The 24,127-nt window shown below is 35.3% G+C and overlaps 1 protein-coding gene across 1 annotated transcript in view; it reads right to left on the bottom strand.

Moving 5' to 3' along the window:
* LOC107679144 (MAM domain-containing glycosylphosphatidylinositol anchor protein 1-like) overlaps positions 1-24,127 on the bottom strand; it is a 181,564-nt gene that overhangs the window by 63,319 nt on the left and 94,118 nt on the right. The window contains exons 9-13 of the mRNA XM_016474603.1: positions 17,601-17,867; positions 15,505-15,650; positions 3,649-3,823; positions 2,308-2,331; positions 344-496 (exon numbers count right to left, since the gene is read on the bottom strand). Coding sequence (XP_016330089.1) covers positions 344-496; positions 2,308-2,331; positions 3,649-3,823; positions 15,505-15,650; positions 17,601-17,867 — 765 coding nt within the window. The remainder of the gene's footprint in view (positions 1-343; positions 497-2,307; positions 2,332-3,648; positions 3,824-15,504; positions 15,651-17,600; positions 17,868-24,127) is intronic.

The raw sequence follows: 24,127 nt of genomic DNA, 5'->3' as shown, positions 1-24,127 counted from the left end.
AAATTAAATTAAATTAAATTAAATTAAATTAAATTAAATTAAATTAAATTAAAAATCTGCTTTCTCAAGATTGGTCAGACAGTCATAGTTTTTGTTTAAGAAATAAAATGATGTGGTTTTACAAATGTGCTTTTGTTGTACATGATTTCAAGAATGCAGGAGCATCTTTCTATGGAGTTTCTTGACTGGCAAAATTCTCTATAAAAGGTACTTTGGGATGATTTTGGAGTTTGAAAATTGCTATAAAATACATTTGAACTGAATAGAAAAGAGTTTCTCTTTAGATTCTAATAGTGGGCAGAAAAAAAAGTCCTCTTTGGTGTGTGTTGCTGTGTATTTTTACCTTCTTTCGTCCCACTCCTGTCTGTGTCCGGCCCTGTATTAACCGACCGTTTGGGGTTCTGTGTGAGGTGGTTCTGTCTGGTCCAGTCAAACACATCACTGCGGTCTTGAGTGAACCCACATATCCTAATGTCCTCAAACCCGCACACGTGATCTACACACAAAAACATGAGAGGGAATCAAGATCCACCTTCAGTTCATGAATGCAAGAATGTGTTACATAAGCGATAATGTACATACAGATGGTTGTTCTCGCAGAATAAACCCTAACAGAGCGATCAGGACCCTGCTTATTTCACAGCTACTTGCCAAATAAGTAAATAATTAGACAGAAAATATTGAGTTAAATATTTTATTATTTAGAGCAGTGGTTCCCAACCCTGGTCCTGGAGGCACCCCAACACTGCATGTTTTGCATGTCTCCTTAATCAAACACACCTGATTCAGGTCATCAGCTCATTAGTAGAGACTCCAAGACCTGAAACTGGTGTGTCAGAGAAAGGAGACATGCAAATTGTGCAGTATTGGGGTGCCTCCAGGACCAGGGTTGGGAACCACTGATTTAGAGAACGCAGTGGTGTGATACGAGAGAAGTGAAAGACATCAACATCCGTTGAACGTTGTTATTCGCCACTGCTAAAGACGACAGTTGTTATTAAGAAGTAACATACCTTAGAATGTCGCAACTGAATAATAAAAATATGTTAAAGCGCAATGTATTAGCATTGCTGAAAGGGGCTCTATAGCAGTAAAAGGGTCTCAGGTGAGCACCAAACGAACTATATACTTATAGTGATTTCCCCTTTAAACTATCCTCTTATTCTTTAACTGTCTTTCACCATGTGTGAATTTTGAGTTTTCCACATGCTGTGTAACCTTTTTTACGCTCTCTTTTCTAAAACGTAAGCTTTTAAGCAGCTAACAACTCTATAAATCAGAGGCTATGTTATTATACCCTTGAACTGTATAATGATTTAATAATATTTCCTTCAATTGTATTCCATTATGTGAGAGCCACAGTATATAAGAGAGTTTTCCACATGTATAGTGTGACCTTAAGCACTCTAATTTATTTTACGAAAGGTAATATTTCTTTAGTAATATCCTTGAATTGTATAACACCGCATAAGAAGCACAGTTTATAAGTGTGTCTACTTGCAATAAACTCGAAAGACTCTGAGAACGTAGTCTCTGTTCTTGCCATGATCACGAGCAGGGCTTATTCGAATGACAACAGGAGGACATTAATCTCAAATATTGTCCATTAAGTTGCATTGAAAATGGAAAATCTTAAAGGAACTTGGGGTCTTGTGCAGCTGACATTTCTGCCACAGTAGCGCAAGAATGCAGCTAAGTCTGTTTAGCATGGCTAAGCATCCACACCTGCGTTTTCGTACTTGCATAAAGTATGTTTCAGGCCTAATGCTGATGAGCAGATCTGAGGAGAAGGTCTGCAGGGTTTCTCAGGCGTGTTTAATGTAAGGAGACCTCTCGAGAGGTTCCTCTGGAGTACTGGAGTACTCTCAGCATATTGCAGCATTCACAGCGATTACCCTCATTTAACAAACACAGAATACAGAATACTGTAGTTAGTCACCCAAAACATCTCCATTCACACTCTAAATGGCTGATTAACTCATTTTCCAAGTGTGAGAGGAGACATTGAATGGAGAAGAATGCACGATTTCCGAGTTGTGGTTTGAAATCACCATTTTCTTCCCTCCGTATGCATTCGGCTCTTCAATTTACTCTGCTGATCTCCAGTCTGTTTTAATTAATGTTTTTTTTTTCCTTTGTACCTCTTTGGCAAAGCTCTGTGCTTACGCTGCCAGAAGAACTGTGTTGAATTTAATTGGGAAGAACTGAAAGGCAGGGCAAGCGTGAGATGGGAGGACGGTTCAGAAGAGAGAGAAAGACAACATGCACAAAACCATCACCGAAAGAAAAAGTACAGGACTGTCTCACCTGAAGGTCTTGGGTAAGTGTAGGCTGCAAGAGAAAAGAAATGAGAAAAAACAGTGACTGCAGGGCCTTCTTATGGATCAATTAACACAACAAATGAGATCAATGTATACACATCAAACAAGGCTGGGAGATAGAAGTGCAAAATTATACAGAGAAAACTTTATATAGTGTATATTTATGTATCTGCTCTAAAATAGCGTTGATTTTTTTTTTTTATTCCATCATTTTGAACAGTTATTTTAACCAAATTATTAATTTATTATTTTTAAGCAAAATAAATTAACCAAAAATGTTCCAAATGAGAACAAGGTTCAATGTAAGTAATACAATATGTATAAAAGAGAGAAAGAAAAAGAAAAAATGCATACTTTCTATACCGTTTTTCACTTAATAAATACTTTTCCATTATATAAAACAATATGATGTATACTAAATAGCATAATTAATAATAAAGCAATAAATAATATTTACCTACATATATTTTACAGAATATTTTAATATAAAAGAATAAAATAATTACTTTAAATTAAAAATTACTTTATAATTTTTTAAAAAAAAATTATACAAAAAAATAATAATAGCATTTACTTACATATACTTACATATATCTTACCAAATATTTGAATGAACAATACAAAATTAAAAAATAATAATAATAGCAGTAAATAACATTTATTTACATATATATAACCAAACACTTTAATGTAAATAAACTATTTATGCATATACATAAAATTATTATATTTAATAAATAAAACTCGGCCAATCAAATTAGAAGACTGGAACAAACTTTTGTGTATATCGCCTTGACATCAGAGAAGAAGGGTTTCATGTCTTCCAGCAGTCCATTTATTCTAGAGGTTGGTCATTTTTTAGAGGTTGGTCTGGTTAGAGTAATGCTGAGATTGGGAGTTGAAGATTGAACGACTATCCAGTGGGATTAGATTCTATCAGCGCTTTCTGAGATCCAGACTCGGCTCTGGTGCTGAAACCGCTGGCCTGTTCTGTAGCCATCAGCAAACTCTCAACACCATGACTGCCACACGTTTGACATCTCAATTTACCATAATCCCAAAAGCGAAACCTCACATTTGAAATGCATGGCCTCTGCTGATGGGAATCATGAGGATTTGAACAATTCTGACTCTGATTCCCATTCCACAACCAGCCCAGCTATGCTTTGCACTTGCCCATATAAAATAAAAAAATCTAAATTCATCAAAAATTTTATACTGCCTACTTACAAGGGTAACTTTAAGATAAAAAATAAATGGATGGGAGTAGCCAGTTGACAATGGAGATCTTGCATACTGTATGGTGTGTAACTGGAAGGTGACTTACGCTCTGAGTACTGGATGGTACGCGTGACTGTGTTTCCGGTGCCGAAGCTGGTTATGGGAGTGAGGCTGACCTCATACGACAGGGGAATACGCAAGTCCATCAGCGTGTAGGACATCAGCACACCTTTCACCGGCTCTTTAGTGGTGATCTGTTTGGACAAAATCGTCTGTCGGTTCTGCAAACACACAAGAGAGAAAAGTGTTTAATGGTTTAATCAGGCTATGATCAGGGTTAAATAAGGTCTGAATTAATTACCATGTATTACCTTTATTTAACATATGAAATCATATACTCTGAATTTTCTGAAAGTCTGTTAAGCTCACCAAGGCTGCATTTATTTAATAAAAAATACAGCAAAAGCTGTAATATTGTGAAATAGCATTACACTTTAAATATAGTATCATTATTGCAACTGAAATATTGTTGCAATTTAAATCATTAAGGAACATTTTTTTATTATTATCAATGTTGCAAAGAGTTGTGCTGCTTAATATTTTTGTGGAAACCATTATATATATTTTTTTTAAATATCAATTCTTTAATGACTTCAATGACAGTTAAATGGTCAGCATTTATTTGTAAAAGTATAAATGCATGTCCTCATATTATTGCAATTTAAATATAATAATATCATTGCTATTATATGTACATACATGTGTGTGTGTGTGTAATTTAATAAATTTATTTTCAATAATCTGCATTTATTTGTAAACTTATAAATGTTTTTATCACCACATTTGAATTTAATGCCAAACAAAAGTATTTATTGTTTTTAAAAACATCTTAGCGAGCCAAACTTATGGATGGTACTGTAAATGAGACCCTGGACAACAAAACCAGTCACAAGGGTCAATTTATTGAAATTTAAATAAAAATAAAAAATAAATAAGCTTTGCATTGATGTGTGGTTTGTTAGTATAGGACAATATTTGGCCGAGATACAACTATTTGAAAATCTGGAATCTGAGGGTGCAAAAAAATCTAAATATTGAGAAAATCGCCTTTAAAGTTGTCCAAATTAAGTTCTTAGCAATGCATATTACTAATCAAAAATTAAGTTTTGATATATTTACGGTAGGAAATTTGGAACATGATCTTTACTTAATACCCTAATGATTTTTGGCATAAAAGAAAAATCGATAATTTTGACCCATACAATATATTGTTGGCTATTGCTACAAATATACCCATGCGACTTTTTTTGTGGCCCAGGGTCACATATACATTAAATATGTATATTACTACATTTTATACTTCCACCTTTTTTCAATAAATTATTTTTTTCTATCTTTATATCTTCTGTGTTTCCATCTGTGTGCAACATATGAATAATTTATACATTGTAAAAAAAAAAGAAGCATTTATAGTCACTTAAAAACATCATTAAGCTATAATATTTATGGAACAATATTGATTCAACACTGCCAAATGTAGCCTTACTATTATTCCTCAGCTAGTTTTTAGAATCATCCAACAATAATGAAACGCATATAGTTTTGTGTCTCATTAGTAGTTCTGACATCATTTTGGATGGTAACTATTTACTGAAGACAAGCAGAACAGGAAGAAGAGGAAGACAGACTCATGGACACAGTCACTCGCTCTTCTGACCATAGGACTTTTCACCATAAGCATTTTCACTTTCAGAGAGGACAGAAAATTTACGCTGGAAACTGGTTGCGTTACACACAGAGTTATACATCTCTAACCTCCACGAAACCACAGAAAGCCCACAGCGCAGTGATTTGCTGAGTGCAAGGTCAGCTGCTATCCAGCCGCCCGCTGTAAGAAAGTTCAGAAGTCTTTCCTCAGGCACAACATCAGTGTGCTGACTAAGAACACTTGGTGAAACAGATAATACTTTGAGGTACGTTGCTTTCCCATGGGACATCTCACGACGCCTCTGAATGCTGCTGGCTTTGAGACGTTTCTGAAGATACTTTAGCGAAACGTTAGCATTTTGTGTGTGTTTGTTTTTTTGCTTGAGCTTTGTGATTTTACCTTGAAAATGTGTCTCTTTACTTGTAAAAGAGAGCATTTACTGCTGCATAATGCAGTTTTATAAAAACACTCTATGCAAGTCTAAACACTTGCGGCTAATGCAATGCAAACTTTTGCATAAATGCAAGCTTGATTTTGTTGTATATAAAGCATTGCATTCTCATTGTTGACTCAAGGAATGGTATAGCAAGCATTAGGTAGTTGAACTGTTAACATGTTTATAGCTAAATGAACAATACTGCACATAGTTTAACAGTGAAGGTATCTTTATCTACTCTATATACTCCATCACAATATTGCAACCCATATGGCAGGGAGGAAATAAAAATCTGGGCCAAAAATGTATTTAAAATATATGCTTAATATATGCTGTAAATAAAATAAAACATGAATTAATTAATTAAATAAATTAAATAAAATATACTTTCAGTCTACATTTATTTGTATTGGCATATATATATATATATATATATATATATATATATCATATATCAAAGTATATCAAAACATTTTAATAAAAGTATTTCCAATCTTACAACGCATGAAAATAAATGGTAAATGAAAAATGTTATTTTATTTTAATTAAATATATTTTGAACAATATAAATCTATTTATATTGAAAATACATTTTTTTTAAACTTCAAATGTCAAAATATACTAAAAAATATATAAATATTTTCAATCTTAAAAAATTTTTTTTAAGGAACCTCATCTTGGACAACATAATTCAATTGATATTTCAAAATATATATTACCAATATATTTGGCCATTTTTGTACATTTTAAATAGATTTAAAAATATATCTGAAAATGTGGAAAATGGACAAATATATTGCTAAAACATAAGTGCCATATTTAGCTTTTGATTTCTTCCATTCATTCAAACGAACAGGTTGCAGTTCTATTTGGTACCGCAAAAACCTTCACTGATAATATCTCATACTATTAGCTGTATCTTATTAGATGAAACGAATGTGCAGTGAGCTGTTCCAGGTCAGCTCTCACTCCCGGAGGATGTGTGGTAATCACAGGGCCAGCGGCACTCTGGCAGTCCAGGCTTTTCCATGTGGAATTATGGGAAACATGGCAGCAGCCCCATGGAAACACAATGGAATGAGAAATTATCTTCAGCTCCGCATGGAGACCCGGGCAGCAGGTAAACCCGCAGGCATTCCCTCCAAACACAACACACGTGAATAAGTGTTTGTGTGAAGCTTCCTATTCATCCTTTTTTCCCCCTTTTCCATGCAGGAAGTAGAAGCGTAGCTGTGATGTCAACCTGGCTAGTGAGGGTCAAACACATTTGTTATCTGTCTAATTAAGTGCCACCGTAAACCCCTGTTACTGGGCCATTCACCACGGCAACATGGAGTGTGTGCCGCCACGTCTCCAACACTAAACCCACTTAAGCCTATACACAATGCATGCCAGGACTTAACAGCCGTATCCAACACACACACACACACACACACGCGCGCGCGCGTAAACGTGCGCCTTGTAAAAGTCACAGATAAATTGTCTCTGCTTGGCTGCTCTTCTCTGTATCTCTCCTCATCTAAATCACCACACACACACACACACACACACACACACATACACACACACAAAGACCAGGGGTGTTTTCTCCAAGGGAAGGGTGGCAGTGCTTAATGAAGAAAAAGATAAGATGAGAGAATAATTGATTTTACAGAAATTAAGCAAACCAAATATTATGAAATATGGCATCAAATCTTATATAGTGCTAAACATATAATGCAAAATACAGACAAAAAGTCATGTGACTGGCTGATTATTCTGTTATAATTTTAGCAAAACCCTCCTATCATATTCACATCAGTCCACAAATCTGCAAAAGAATTAACTAAATTTACTCTGACAGCATTTATTCTTGTTGTGTCCGAATAATTATTGAAAAACGACTACATTTCAGCTCTCTTTAAACTAAATGATATTTACCAAGGATTTGTTTGTATGAAACACTAAAGCTTACATATTTCGTCCGCATACTGAGAAGAACATTGGAAAATGTATATATTGGATTCTGACTGGTTTTTATCATTCATCACCTGGAACAAAAAAGGTTTTGAAAGTGATTCCCACAATATTGATCATCAGTGTCATTATCTTTATAGATGTGGTGTGGATTCTGCTACTGTTTTACATTAAGAAAAGTTTTTAAAACTGTATCTTTATCATTATTGTTATCATCCTTGGTGCAAATGGGCACTAATGATTCAGATGTTGTCATGAATGATACGAACACCAGACCTAAAGAATGCTATCAATGATCAAGGCAACTTGAGGAAGCTTATCCACCCGATCACCAACTAAATGGATAAAACATCAACAAAATTAACAATATTAAAAGCCAAACAACAGTGATTAACAAATAAAAATACAGAAAAGTATATGCATATAACTGAATTATTGTAATATTGAATTTTTTGCCATGTAAAAATGCATTTTTGTTTTTCAATGCATTTTACCTAGTGTGGACAAATAAAATATTAGGACATTTCACTATATTAATGAGGACATTTAGCCCTCGGATGTAAAGCCTGTACTCACACACCTGTGCTTTCTACCTGCCACAATCTTTCACCTCCAAATGTCTTGTTTCATTCAGTGATTTGTTCTTTTCTGCTCGTTTCCACACACCTGGTAATGTATCAGTCATCGGTACATATACTACTTCCTGTCCTCGAGCACAAAAGCAGTCTTAAGTCGCTGGGGTATATTTGTAGCAAACGCCAAAAATACATTGTATGTGTCAAAATTATAGATTTTTCTTTTATGCCAAAAATCATTAGGATATTAAGTAAAGATTACGTTCCATGAAGATATTTTGTAAATTTCCTACCGTAAATATATCAAAACTTAATTTTTGATTAGTAATATGAATTGCTAAGAACTTCATTTGGATAACTTTAAAGGCGATTTTCCTCAATATTTTGATTTTTTTTGCACCCTCAGATTCCAGATTTTGTCCTATCCTAACAAACCATACATCAATGGAAAGCTTATTTATTCAGCTTTCAGATGATGTATAAATCTCAATTTTGAAAAATTGACACTTAAGACTGGTTTTGTGGTCCAGGGTCACATATATGTGCCAAGAATAACAGCATCATTGTATTGATAAAGACCTGATCACAACGAGCTGTAGTTTCACCGCATGTCATGGAGTGAAAGCTCAGACATAATTTGGTTTGTCACATGTTGTCCTGCAGCAGGGCATGCTGAGTAAATATAAACACATCTCTCTATAAACATGTCTCTCATTCTCTCCTATCAGCTCTGCCTCTAAAGATAGATAAATCTGTCTGAAGAGCAAACACTGATATTTGGAATGCACTTGAAAGCTGGACAAAGACAGAGGTGTGTGTGGTGAAGGCAGTGTCAGAAATAAATGATTATATTATTTTAATAGATTCTTAACCTTTATGAAGGGAACTAGTTCTCTAACCATATAAAAACACAGCATGTCATTCATTGGTCAAATACATCAACTGAATCAATTAAGAGAAATCAAGTCTTGATATGACATATTCTGGCTATAATTATAAAATCAGATCAAGATTATAACCAGTATCCATGAAATTCAGAATTACTCAGAATAACCGTTTAAATAAATTAATTGAATTAATTAATTAGTTAAAAATCATGGTCACACTTTATTTTAAGGCCCAGATCTCGCCTCAATAAAATCCTAATTTTCTGCTTATTTATAGTAAGGTAGTTGTTAAGTATAGGTATTGTGTAGGATTAGGAATGTAGAATATGGTCATGCAGAATATGTGCTTTGTAAGTACTAAAAAACAGCCAATATGTTTATAATAGGCATGCTAATAAGCAACTAGTTACAGGTAATAGTGAGAATTGGTCCCTATACTAAAATGTTACCAAAGTCACATACACTCAATTCTGAATATGCAAACAAAAAAAACTGTAACTGCAATAACAAAACACTTAAACAGAATAATATTGCATTAAACTGTTCAAGGTTTGCTGCAACTGTTTGCTACAAACTTTCTGCCATAAAGCTTGTTCGCATGTGAAAATATGAACTGACAAATTTGTGTCTAGGTCAGGTTGTAAGAGTACCTCAAGTCAGCAAATTATATCAAAATTCACAATAAATCCTATGTACTATGGTACATACTGAATCATTAAAGCATGAAGGACTAGCAAAAAGGGTTACATCAAATCGCACAGGGCTTTATATACTAAACACACACACACACACAGCTGTGAGATCTCACCCTCTCGTAATATCACAGGTGTGCGAGGTGTGAGCAGAGGCCTGTGAACCGCGCTTCTCTCACCGCAGGATTCCCCTGCAGGTACAGCTCAATAAAGACGTGTAAATGCATTCAAGCACACTCGCTCGCTCTCTCTCCTGAGGTGCTTCACCCCACTGATCGGAGGTCTGTCATCGTGCTCGGGTTCGGATGCGGACAGCTGTTTGAGTCTCCGGTGGTTGAGTAACATATGGCACAGAGCATGTTTAAAAGATGAAACTGGGGTTGTCATTTGTCAGCAAATTTACAACAATGTCTGAATATGGAGTTTAGCATGTTAGCATCAGTTCGATGGAAAAAAAGAACTGTGAAAAATGAGCCCAAAATAATAATCGGTAATGAAAGTTTCTCATCTAACTCAGCGTACGTTTATTCTAGAGGGACTCAGTTTTCCGCACCAATAAACAAGCGGCGCAGCTTTACAAATGAGGCTTGGTGTTTCCTGCGGTCTCTAAAAACAGAACGTTCTTGTTCTTCTTTTGAAAGGTTCTGAGGAAATGAAAGCGCTTTGCGCACCTGTTATATGAAAGTGTGACGGAGGTAAAGAAAAACGTTTAAGTAAAGAATGAAAAAGTGCACAAATGTAGGGGCGTTTTCTCCAAGAAGGCAAGAGAGGCAAAAAAATTTTTTTTAAATCTGACAAAAAAAAACCCACAAAAATATAACAAATATTACAAAACAAAATGTATTTCTAATAAATAAATTAATATAAAAAATGTATTGTATTAGTAACAACAACAACAATAATAATAATAATAATTATTATTATTATTATTATAATTATTAGTTGTTTTTATGACTGAAGGCAAAAGCACAAATACAATTATTTTAAAAAATCAAACTGTTTTCTGTTATGAAATTTCTTATGCATCCCTGATTTATTTCAAAGTGGAAATAATAATAATAGTAATTATTATTATTATTATTATAGTTAAATTATAATAATTAGATAAAAAATTAAAATGATTTTTTTACAAATTATTTTATATGACATAGTAAAAAGGCAAAAATAAAATCCTTTAAAAACAACTAATACAAAAGGCAAGTACAGTTGTGAGATATGTTACAAAGCATGTGAAGTACAATAAAAAGTGACTAATGTTTGACAGTTAATTTACAGTATATATTTTTTTCTGAATACGACTCTCCCATCTATCTGTCAAAAAAACTACTTGATGATCTATCATATCTCTATATTAAGTATGTGCCTGTTACGCTGTTAATTTACTTTCTATTCTCGCACATATATCTTGTGATAGTCCCAATACTAGATGAGTAACAAGAGACGTTTCTAAAGTTAGAGACTGAAACTCTTTGTATTGAACGCTCTCGTCTCGGTGAGAAACAATGGCACTGCTTTCTTCAGCTCATTACCCCTCTCTCTTTTCCCTTTCTTGTCTACATTTCTCAGAGCAACATCTATAAAACATTTATCAACATTACCACTGCAAAGCAGCGCAGCGCATTCACACCTTGGACAAATTCATACACAGACGAACACGCCAACGCACGGTCCTGACCGTATAGATACACACACACACAAACGCAATGAACTATATTTCACTATTCACACACAGACATTCATTGTTATTCTACTAAGATCAAATATGCACATATACTCAACTGAGTCTACTGAGAAGCTCATCTATAATCTGTCTCCCTCTCACCCCCACACACACACACACACACACACACACACACACACACGCACGCTCATAAAAGTTAATGCACGCTTGCTGCAGTCAGGATGCTAATTCATTGGTCCCTGTAGACTCTTACTTAAGGTAAGGTTTTAAAGAGGGGAAGATTAGCTATTCATGCACACAAAGACAAGTGGCTAATCTCCCCCTCCCCGTTCGCTTTGATTCCTGCCTCCTTCCATAATTCATCGGCGCTCTTCCGTTCCTGCTGCCCCACTCTGGGCCAGGTTTCTATGAATAGATGATTAGGACGTCAGAATCAAAAAATCTGATGAAGAGTCACAAAGCGCACACGGTTTCTGTGGCGAGAGAGCGTGACACGCTCCCGTCTGATCGCCCTCGCTGCCGGGGTCGTCCTTAAATGTTAGAGGGTGTTTGTTTGTTGCGTAGGGTGGCCAGATTTCAACCGGGACTCACGGGGGGTGGAGGGAATCCAAGTGAATGCTTCGAAGATGTAGTTTATTTAATCGAAACATTGCCTGTAAAAGATTAAACACTGGCTCTGTCCATGTCTTAGTGAGCTGACTTGATGTGATTGATTTCAATAGAATTTAGTTTAGAGCATAACAACGCAATGTTCAAAAAAGTGCAAAAATACATAACAAAATACATAAATGATGTATTTTAATTGAATTAAACTATTTCTTTTTTCAATTAATTTCAGTACTAAATCATAGGTTTCTTCATTCAGCTTGTGTAATGCATTATGGGATTGCCTTCCTCAAGAAGGATACTTGAGATGTTTTTTGTCCAAAAGAAAGTACTGTAAATTAAAGGCAGCATAACTGTTTTGACTTGTTTTCCTGTTAAAATATCTAAGATGCTTAAAACAAGACTGGTTTACTTGAGAAATAACACTGCATAACATACAAATGCTTGTTTTCAGAGAATGTATCTTTAATATTTTGCTTTACTCCACTGGCAGATATTTTCTCTTCTGTTAAGAAAAAAACAAGTCACAAAATCTGTAAAACAAAATACCCTTATATTCCAGATATAGTCTCAGAAAACAAGTGTTAATAAGTTATGCTTCTCAAGAAAATGTATCTTGTTAAAGGAGCATTTTAGATGTTTTAACTACATACTAACACAAAAATACTCATTAGGAATAGGAGTTTTTACAGTATAAACTGCTCAATAAGTTTGTGAACAAAGTTCATGTTTTGCAGAATAGTTAGTGCATATCATAACAGTGTTATATCTTTGTACGCTTGGCTTGACGCATTCTGTAATGTCTAATATGCCTTTGTGAATGACAAAAACAATGACAGTACTTGTATGTTTCATACAAAAAAAACGGTTGCTAAAAATGTATTTGTGCATTTTTCAAGCTAAGCTAGCTGCTTGTATGCTGCAAGCTCATTTCTGAAACAAAATGAAAAAAAAAAAAAAAAATAAAAGTACACATAAATAACACAAGAAACAGCTTTCCTTCTGCATCTAAAAGGACTCAAACAACAAATATTTTTATTTAAAAGACCCCATTGGTAATGGTCTTTTTATTCAAATGAATTAAATAAATAATTAAAATCAAAAGGAACTGTTGGCAAATTATATGCATATAATTTTTTATATATTGTATTTCATTTTTTTTTAAATATGCATCCATTCAGTCTTATTTGTATACCTAATATGCTGAAAATGCTTCTTGTCCCATCACATTCAACTATAAAGTATATGAATCACGTAAATTACAGCCTGTATTTTCGATTCAAAACAGCAAAATTTGACAAAAAGTTTGAGTAGTTTGTATCACTGGTTATTACCATTGTTTGTTAACATTTTGATCATGAAACAGTTGTCAAATATTAAATGTTTAGTTACATCTTACCACGCACTCTTTCGCAGTTAAAAACTGAAGCATTACACTTTAATTCTAGTTCAGTTGGGAATAGTTAACATTGACGAGTACTAATGCTGGGAAAATAAATCGATGCATCGCAAATCGAGAAATGATTCCACATCGATTCTGAGATTTTCTGAATGCATTGCGATTCTTTCTCGAGTCGATTCTGAGTTTAGTTTTGAACAGCAGATGGCACTGCATGCTTTAGAAACAGCCGTACTCTGCTCGTTTCCAAATCCTTACACACACTTGAACCTAAAATAATCATTCATAAAATTCGAAAAGTTTGAAGCGAATTACAAGGGTGTTCACAGTGGGCTGTGTTTACATTAATCTGGCATCATAAAAGCATTCTGAGCCGAGGTGAAATTACAGACTCAGCCGAACGCACAAGCGCTCTTCAGCGCTCTTCTTCATGAGCATTTGAGTGTGCATATAAAAACTAGATTAGAGCGCCATCTGCTGTTAAAATCTAAGCTCAGAATCGATTCCAGAGAGAATCACGATGCATTCGGAAGATCTCAGAATCCATCCACGAATCGATTCTGCATCGATTTATCGTCACAGCCCTTATAAGCGGTGTTAGACCGCTTATAAGCCTAAATATGTAACTTTTGTAACTGTTAAAGGGGTCATACGATGATGCTAAAAAGAACATTATTTTGTGTTTTTGGTGTAATGAAATGTGTTTATGCGGTTTAAGGTTCAAAAAACACATTATTTTCCACATACTGTAGACGGAAATGTTACGCCCCTTACCATACTGTGATGCCGTGTCCCGGCCGGAGCGACGAGACAAAAACATTAAAACCCATTATAAACGAGGCATTTGTTGCATCCAGTGGTGACATAATTACGGATTATAATGACTTATACTGTCTTTTTTTCGCAAATCTTCCACATTGTGATGTAGACGTAGGGGGCGTGTTAGAACGAGCCGTTTTAGGTAGGCGTGGTTGACTCTTAAATTTTATAAAGAATATCTCTTTGGATTTGAGACTTTAGTCTTTGCAACTTTACAGATCTTCTTTATGCACCAAGAGCTTGTAACACTCCAAAGAGAAAGGAAAAATTGAAATCGCATCATATGACCCCTTTAAATATAAAATATAGGGGGGGTTATGCACTGAAGATAAAACCTTTTCAGTCAGTGAGCCTCACAGTGGAGACTGGGACATATTTACATTTTTAGCAAACCATCCAGACACTGTACTTTGGACAATGCTCCACTAAACCATGTACAGAAATGCAAAGCAGATATTCATGCGGCCTTAACACTGCTGACTCAGGGACGAAGGTCAAAAGGCAGGAACTGTGTGAATTACAGCTAATTGGGTGTGAAATAAAGTAAGCTATACATGAGCATCCAATCCCATCTGGCAAAGTCGAGTGCAATGGACACAATGAGGACATATTCATCTCTGTGAACGAGAACTCAAGCTTCTAAACACAATAGGTTTGAGCATGCTATAAATATGCAACTTCAATTTGCGATTTATTTGTGTTAACACCAATATTTTCGTTCCGTGAGGTCGACCCTAAAAGTCAATTTACTTCATGAATGACACTGTTATAGAAGAAACATGACCTAAGAATGGCTTCTAGCGACAATGTATTTTAATCCAAACTCTTTGTTTATCACATAGACTACAAGCTGTTGGGGACCTGCTTGACCATGTTCTTTAAAAGAGCACCTTAGGGTGTATGAGCAGTTTTTTTTTTTTCCCAGCAGGGATGAACTACAGACCCAATCAGGCTGCTTGTGTGTTCTTGTGTTGGGCCGGTAGGGTTCTGAGAGTCTCTTTAATGCAGTACAAGCAGTGATCGATCCGCTGTCTGCTCCTACATAGAGCACACTATTCCCCTGACTCCTATTACAAACACACTTATTCTACTCATCCACCTCCAACCGAGCCAAGAAAGAAAGAAAGAAAGAAAGAAAGAAAGAAAGAAAAAGAAAGAAGCAGTAAATATTAAGCTTCCAGTGTCTGTGGGTGTTTGCTTTACCTGTTGGACATTGATCCAGTAGCCGATGATTTTGTCCACGGCGCCGGGCTCTTTCTGTGTCCACTGTAAGATGTAGGAATAATTGTTCTTCAAGGTGCGAATGGGGTTTGGAGTGTCGTAGTAAAACTCTGCATTATACGGCTGAGCTAAATGAACAAACAAACCAAAACCGAGTATGACTAATTAGTCAAATACTTTAAAAAGATAAACTACTACCATCTTAGCCACCTTATTTTGCTATGAGGAAGTAAGTTATTTCCCGTGAATGTGCAATGCTTTCGATTCATTTCGATTGCAGTAAACTATCTGCACTACAAACTGGCATATTTATAATTATGCCAATGCATTAAAATTATTCGATGAGAATATAACAGTTTGCAATATCAAGCAGCATATTGGACTGTTAAAAATATGTTAAAAATAAGGTGGATATTCAACTGAAATAGCAGTGGTTCTGCTTCTAGACATAGCTGTTACATTAAAGACAATGTGGTAAATTTGTTTGCCATTCTAGGTATGCATAGTTAATTGTATTTTATTATTGCAGAAAAAAAGCCATTATTGGGTCACGACCCACCGGTTGAGAACCAATTATCTAGAGCATCAATGAAAACAAGCATTTCATTAAATGAGAACTGTTTAATTTAGTGTCACCAAACGGAATTGCAATAATAAATATTTTTCAAATTTTGTCTTGTGCCACAGATGTTGGATAAATTATATATTTGAAGTCATTTTTGTGAGGACAAAATGCAATTGTAAGCAGCTATGCTGTGTTGAAGTCAGTGTTTATGTTTTTGACTGTTACTATGTCCCTTACAGGAACTTATGGTAACACAATTCCTTTTACCATATTACCAAATCTGTATGTTGCATAGCAGCTAGGCCTACAGTATAACAGCAGTCATATTAGAGTGTGGCGATATAACTAGCTGATAACATTAGCACCCCTCAGCTGTCATGATGTGTTGGCAAAGCTAAAGATAAGACCCTACTGAGAAGGAAAAACCTTACAAGTCTGCATGATGGCAGAAATACCTGGGCCTTTTGGAAGTGTACTGTATGGTGCCACATCACTGTCTGGCCTTCCTTGGCAGATTTCTACAGCACATCATCAACTAGCGTAGTAGCTAACAAAGCTGGCAACTCAACTGTAAGGAGTGAGTGACGGATGTTTTTCACACAAAATATGCTAATTCTCATTTCAATGCTATTCACTTTCCAGCAAAGCAAGCAGAACTGATTATGTAATGCCAGATGGAAGATCCAGTTTAAACCAGCTTGATCATAGTGGTTTCATATGGTTTAGTTGGTCCAAGCTAGTCAGTTGTGGTCTTTAGGTTATCCAAGATGGTTTAGGTAGTTGTAAAGATGTCTGAAATAATTGTTCTTCTGAGTCGGGTCAGTGAATCAGTTGAACAAGTTCACAAAACCTGTTTTATATTTCATAAAGGTTTATATTAAATAAAGTCCCTTATTAACAAGTCTTAATAAACCATGTTATGATGTATCGGAAGGCATAAATAGTATTTTTGTAATGGTTCACTGAAACTATTTGAAAGATCCGATTTTCTGGAATAAATCAAATGCAACATTTTTAAATAGTTGATCATCTATGCTAGCAGCTTTTGGTTCCAGGCAAACCATCTTGGCCATCACGGTTAAGGTTAGTAGACTAGCTTGGCCAAACTAGTTGACTATGAAGAACTAGTCTTGCCGATGAGCAGGGGTCATCAGTCTTACTTTTCAGATTCAAATTAGATCATTCTTGTTAAAGACAAAAGTTAGATGACTAACTTGTAAGACTACTTTATGCAACTGGCCACCTTTACTGGTATGACCAAGATTTCTACAGCACAGATCAAATTGAATAAACCAGACTGCTTGTGCTCAAACAACAGGAATAAGAAGACAAACAAAGTATGACTTCTGACTCTTGACAAAGTTTGATAACCCTCCTATAGCAAGACTAGTAGACCCAAGGCTATGGGAAAGCATGAAGATCAATTCTCCCACATAATACTCATCTATTTTTTAGGTTAAAGTTTTTCTGTAAGGTACAGCACCCAATGTACATACAGTTTTTTACAACTCACCAGACACAATGAAGGTGCAGGTTGAGGTCCCGACTCCATTGCTCACTCTGCACTCGTAAGTGCCGTTATTAGTGGTGTCTAGTTTGAAGCGAAGCTGAGGGACACTTTGAGGGTCCACCGTTGGGGTTCGGATGGGCAGTCCATTGCGATACCAGCGGGCGCTGGCTATTCGGTTTGGATTGGACTTGAGAATCAGGCATCGGAGATTGACTGTCGAAAACGTTTGAGAACGGACATCCAGCAGGACTGGATCCACAACAGGAGGGTCTGGTGGAGAAAGAAAGACTATTATAGCCTGATTGTTTTTTCTACATTTTTTGGTGAATATTTTACGTACAATTATAATTTTACAGTCATTTTTCATCAGTTGCATCTGTTTTGGTCAGCTGTGCTGACATTTTGACTTCTATCACAGATCAAGAAAATGGTTCTCAAACAGCGTTTTTTTCTTCACTAACAGGACGAAAATCAATTTAAGGAAAAGAACAGTAATTGAACTGAACACTCTTGAGATTTTTACTGGAAACGAAGCCCAAAACAAACCACACCAAAGCACTTAGGACACAATGCTTGAACCCATCGCACATGCCGACGACGTTCAGATGACAGATTGCAAGCTACTACCTGAATCAATAAGATGGGGTCCACATTGTCTCAGCTAATTGCACGGAATCAATCTATATAGTGTGCTAGAGCTAGTGACTAATTACAGTCTACCAGGGTCTGGTTAGACACTCCGCATGTATGAAGTGATGTGACTGCAAATTAGCATCACAGCACCTCAGGCATACATCAACAGTACATTACTGTAACTAATAATGTGCAGAAACTGTGGCAAAGCATCAGGGTGTAATTAACTCTATGAACTTGAATTCAATGCTTTCAATGACAATATAATTAAAAAACCTTATTAGCTTCAGACTGATTTACAAACTCGTTGGTTGTACAGAATGTTAACTTTAATAGACAATCCTCTGAAATAGACATCCAACATAACATTCAGAATGATTATCATACCCATTTTCCAAGCTCCAACCAATTCCTGATGGATAAAATACATTTTTCCTTTCCCGTTTCACTTATATAAATATAAACATGACATATAAATGTCAGATTATTAAGAAGTAATTTGGCTTGTGGATTGCATCTCATATTGAAAAAAGAAAGTCATGTCAGAGGTTCACCAAGTTATCACATGGTGATGAAAAATTAAACTATAAACCAGATTAAACAAAGACAAACATTTTTCATTGTTCATCTGCAACAAATATGGTAAAACAAGACCAGGTCTGTTCGTTAAAGAAGCACACAGGGTCAAATTTGATTTCACTGACTTCACACTAATTCAACACTGCCAAAATTATCACAATGAAACCCATTTAAAATTCCCACAAGGTTCTCTGGTTTGTGCTTTGGAATTGAGACAAAGAAAACAAACAGCTTGGGAGAGAACTAGTGCTCCAGCCAAACCACTCCATAAGTGGCACAAATCTTTGTAGTAAAAAAAAAAAAACAGTTTTTAATTATTAAATAATTTCCATTATCAACAACAAAAAGAGTACTTGGCTGTATCCCACATTTTCATAATCATTTTATATTTTTTGATACATTTTGTATATTTATTTTGAATTTATTTCCAGAAATAAGAGTTAAGAGTTTAGGCAAACTTAAAAGAAAATGAATAGAAAAGCACTGGTGCTAGCAACGCCAGGGTCATGGGTTCAAATCCCATGGAATGCATGAACTTATAAATTATGCATATTCATTATGCATGATGAACTGAATAAAACAGCTCATATGATATTTTGTTGGACTTTTCCGAAATGTATCTCCTTTTACTGATTATTTGTTGACAAAGAAAAAATGCTAAATGCATTCAAAACATATAAACACTGTGAGTAAAGAAAGCAAGAAAAACAGACCCAGACCTCCAAAAAAAAAGTCAAGTTGGGAAAGGCATAACAAAAGGTGCCGTGAATGATACTGTACAGTATAGAGCATTATAAATTCCCTTGATGTGACGGGGCGATCATCAGTGTTGCATTTCAACTCAGTTTGTGACAAACATTTATCTAAGCTCAACAGGAAGAGGTGATTTTCTCTCATCTATTCCCATAATGAAGTTTACACCAGACTATTTTAATTTCACAACACAACAGTTCCCATAAACAAACTATAATCATCCGTCTCATGTGAGAGGACACATGTCTGTAACCAAAACATCATGGGCTTCAGTCACCCAACAACACTGATAAATATGAGTGTGAAGATAAAACAAACTGAAAATAAAGACACAAGAGAAAACATATACTGTACACATACAAATTAAAGTATAAAAAGTTTTCTGTCATTGGTCATTAAAAGGAAAAGAAAAGGGGAAAATTGAGTATACATCGGTATTGATCTTTTGTGAACACAATTATTCAGTCAAACAATAGTCCACCCAAAAATGGAAATGTCCTAAAAATGTACTCCATCTAAGATGGAGATGAGTCTGTTTCTTCGGAATCGGAACAGATTTGAAAAATGTTCATAACTTGTTCACCAATAGATCCTCTGCAGTGAATGGGTGCCAGTCCAAACAGCTGATAAAAACATCACAATAATCCAAAAGTAATCCACACAACTCCAGTCCATCAGCTAACATCTTGTGAAGCGAAAAGCTGTGTATTTGTAAGAAACAAACCCATCATTAATACTGAGTGCTTCTATATTCCATATTAATGCTTCCTGCAGTGAAAAGTCCATCTTCTTTTATCCACTCAAATCAAAATCCACCAACATATTTGTTGTGTGTATGTGTGTGTTACTTTTTTTTTATTAAATATGTATAATTGTAAATGTATTTAAAAAAATAAAATATTAATTTTCCATAATTAAAAACATAGTAGCCTATTTTATTATTAGTATAATATTTGAAATATGAATGTATTCATATTTTATTTAAATCAACATACAAGCAACAAATACTACAAATGCTTCACGATTTAAATAATATATCACTGTTTTTTTAGAAGAACAGGTTTTGTGAGATTTACCCTGCTAGCCTCTGGATGCCTCTCAGTGAAACGTGGTTCATTTTCAGGCAGACGCTGTCTGTCTCTCCTGACACAGAGAGACAGGACGGGGTGTTAGACAGCATCCCCCTGTCTCCAGCTCCAGAGAGACAGGCAGAGCCACCTGGCTCATAAATCAGACCTGCTGTGGGATGAAGCACAGCGGAGGGCTCTAAACTGCCTCCATCCTGCAATACTCTGCATTAGCCGGGCCCGTTACGGCAGCGATATTGACGGAAGATAGAAACAAAGGGGCTGAAGATGTGAGTATAGACTTAGATGCGTGGGGGAGAGGGTGATTCATCGGAACAGATTTGAAAAATGTTCATAACTTGTTCACCAATAGATCCTCTGCAGTGAATGGGTGCCAGTCCAAACAGCTGATAAAAACATCACAATAATCCAAAAGTAATCCACACAACTCCAGTCCATCAGCTAACATCTTGTGAAGCGAAAAGCTGTGTATTTGTAAGAAACAAACCCATCATTAATACTGAGTGCTTCTATATTCCATATTAATGCTTCCTGCAGTGAAAAGTCCATCTTCTTTTATCCACTCAAATCAAAATCCACCAACATATTTGTTTAGAACTATTTTGGACTGTTTTTTCACTTGTAACCTGTTCTTGATCCGTGCATATTTATCTCCTGATTCAGACGAGATGAGTTGTATTTTAGCAGGAACCATCGATTTGAAGTGTAAAACATGGTTTAATGGTGGATTTGTTTACAAACACGCAGTTTATGGATTACTTATATTACTTGTGTATTATTGTGATGTTTTTATCAACTGTTTGGACTCTCACTCTGACGGCACCCAATCACTGCAGAGGATCAATTGGTGAGCAAGGGATGTAATGGTAAATTTCTCCAAATCTGTTCTGATTAAGAAACAAACTCATTTACATCTTGGATGGCCTGAAGGTGTTTCCTGAATTTTCAGGAAATTTTCATTTTCACTTTAATAAGGAGTATTAATCAGGAGTATATTACTGTCACAAATGGATGAAGCACAGCGGAGGGCTCTAAACTGCCTCCATCCTGCAATACTCTGCATTAGCCGGGCCCGTTACGGCAGCGATATTGACGGAAGATAGAAACAAAGGGGCTGAAGATGTGAGTATAGACTTAGATGCGTGGGGGAGAGGGTGATTCATACGAGCTCTTAATGAAGCTATCACTCATTTAGCTGCAACACAGCATTCTGGGATTTCTCTGGCCATAAATCCTTCCCAAGAACTTCAATTTGTTCACAGCATGCTCTGCGTTACATGTGTTGGGATATATTGTGTTTAAGTCAGATGCACAGCATTTATACTTCTTCTCTGAATGTATGGGCTGTGCAGATTCATTGACTGTGCTGTTTAATAACAGTATAAATCACGTAGCTGTTGTCATCGTTTATCATAATTGATCACAGGCCGAGCAATGACATGCTCCGCTCATCTGAGACAAACTCGTTTACCTAAACGCTGTCTGCCAGATGGAAACAGACACACTGAAACAACCCCTGTCACACAGAATATGACAAAAAAACAGCATATGATCAGTAAAATTAATCTAAAGAGATACTGAAATGAGTTTACCAACATAGCAGACACATTACATCCAAGTCGCTTACAAATTGTAAATAAAACAACAATTAAGTACATTTCATTTTTACACTTACAGTTTGTCTATGTCAAAATGTCCTGTGCTGTGCTGAAAAACTGTTGTGGATCAAAAATGACCAACCTATATAAAATAAAAATTATTTTATTTTTTGGTGCTATTTTATCACAAAATCTTGACCTCTCTAGCCTAGGTCAAAATGACCGGATCACAACATGATGGTTAATTGAATGTGTTTAATGTCGTTTCTTTGTAATTATCTGTGAAATGTACTATTTGTAAGTGAAAGTAAATTAAAAAAAATAATAATTTTTTTTTTCAGTGCAGGACAATCACCCTCAGTTCTCCTAGAATAAACTTTAGGTTCTGGGCCCGGTTGCATGAAAGCCCTTATGCTAAGAAATCCCTTAGTTATAAGGTTAAGGGAGCCCTTAGTGAAACTCGGGTTGCAAGAAAAAAACCTATGGGTCAACTTAAGGAACCTTAAGGCTGCCATTAAGTATTCCCCTTAATTATTTAAGTGTTCCCTTAAGTGTTGCTACAAAGTCCTTAGTAACAATTTAACCTTAATAAATTTAAGGGACCAAAAGAGCTCCCTTAAGTCATCTTAAACTCAGTATCTGCAGGATTTTTAAACTCAAATGTAAGACTTAAGACATTTTTTAAGACCTGCACAAATAAAATATCATATGAGCGCAGTAGGGCAATGACTGGTAACATATTAAACTGTAAAATGACTGTAAAAAGCATGACTTTCAGGTTTTCACAAAACAAAAAATTGTATATAAATCTTTAAGTAAATGGACGAGTTGTATCAATTATGATATCAATTTAAACAATTATTATTAATCAATTATTACATTAATTAAATAACAATATAAATATAATTTGTTTTAATTGTTTAGATTTTTATAATGCATTATCTTGTCAGTCCACCTGTTCACATTTACAACGCTGCGTGTTTGCAGCGTAAAAACATGGGTTAATTTTCACATTTGTGACCCAGGGGGCGTATTACAGAAAGTTTCTTATCTTAGGTCTTAAGTAATGAAATATTGAAATATTGTGAAATATTTATGAAATATATATATATGAAATATTGTTACTGAAAAGTGTTATAACATAAGCAAACATAATTAAAATTATTTATTTACTTTTCCAACAAAGGCAGGGTTTCTGCAGGGCATTGAAAATCATTAAAATTCATTAAATGACCTTTAATAACACACTCTAAAAAATGCTGGGTTGTTTCAACCCAACTTTGGGTCAAATATGGACTAACCCAACCATTGGGTTAAATTTGTACATTAAATTTTTAACCCAATGGTTGGGTTAGTCCATATTTGACCCAAAGTTGGGTTGAAACAACCCAGCATTTTTTAGAGTGCAGTCATTCAGGACTTTCGTTCAAAAACTCTGGAAGTCTTAATTAATTTCAAACAATTTTTTGTATAATTAATTAATTTAAATTAATGTTTCTAATAGACACATTTATAGCAGAACCTCAAGGAAACTACATGTTATTTTGTTTAGTCATATACAGGTGGGAGCTTTTTCAATTTATTACTCAGAACGACTTATTAGCCTACAACACCTTTAAAGACTTATTCAGGGAAGTACAGCAGGATACAGGAAATGGTTGAGTATTATTTTAGGTATAAAATATCATTATTGTAATGCCTGTAATGTCCATTTATAGTCTTTACACAGCAGCTTGCCTCCTTAAATGTTTAAACACCAGCTAATTTCAAGACGCTGGCGTCACATGGGTCACCCGCAGTGTTAAGACGCTCAAAGCTCAAGACGTTCGGTTAGACGTTCGATCGGTCGGTCGTTCGAACGTTTGATTTTAGCATGGAA

The sequence above is a fragment of the Sinocyclocheilus anshuiensis genome, unplaced genomic scaffold, assembly GCF_001515605.1.
Source record: "Sinocyclocheilus anshuiensis isolate Anshui unplaced genomic scaffold, SAMN03320099.WGS_v1.1 scaffold300, whole genome shotgun sequence".
NCBI lineage: Eukaryota > Metazoa > Chordata > Actinopteri > Cypriniformes > Cyprinidae > Sinocyclocheilus > Sinocyclocheilus anshuiensis.
The sequence above is the reverse complement of the archived record's forward strand: the minus strand, read 5'-3'. Positions and strand labels throughout refer to the sequence as shown.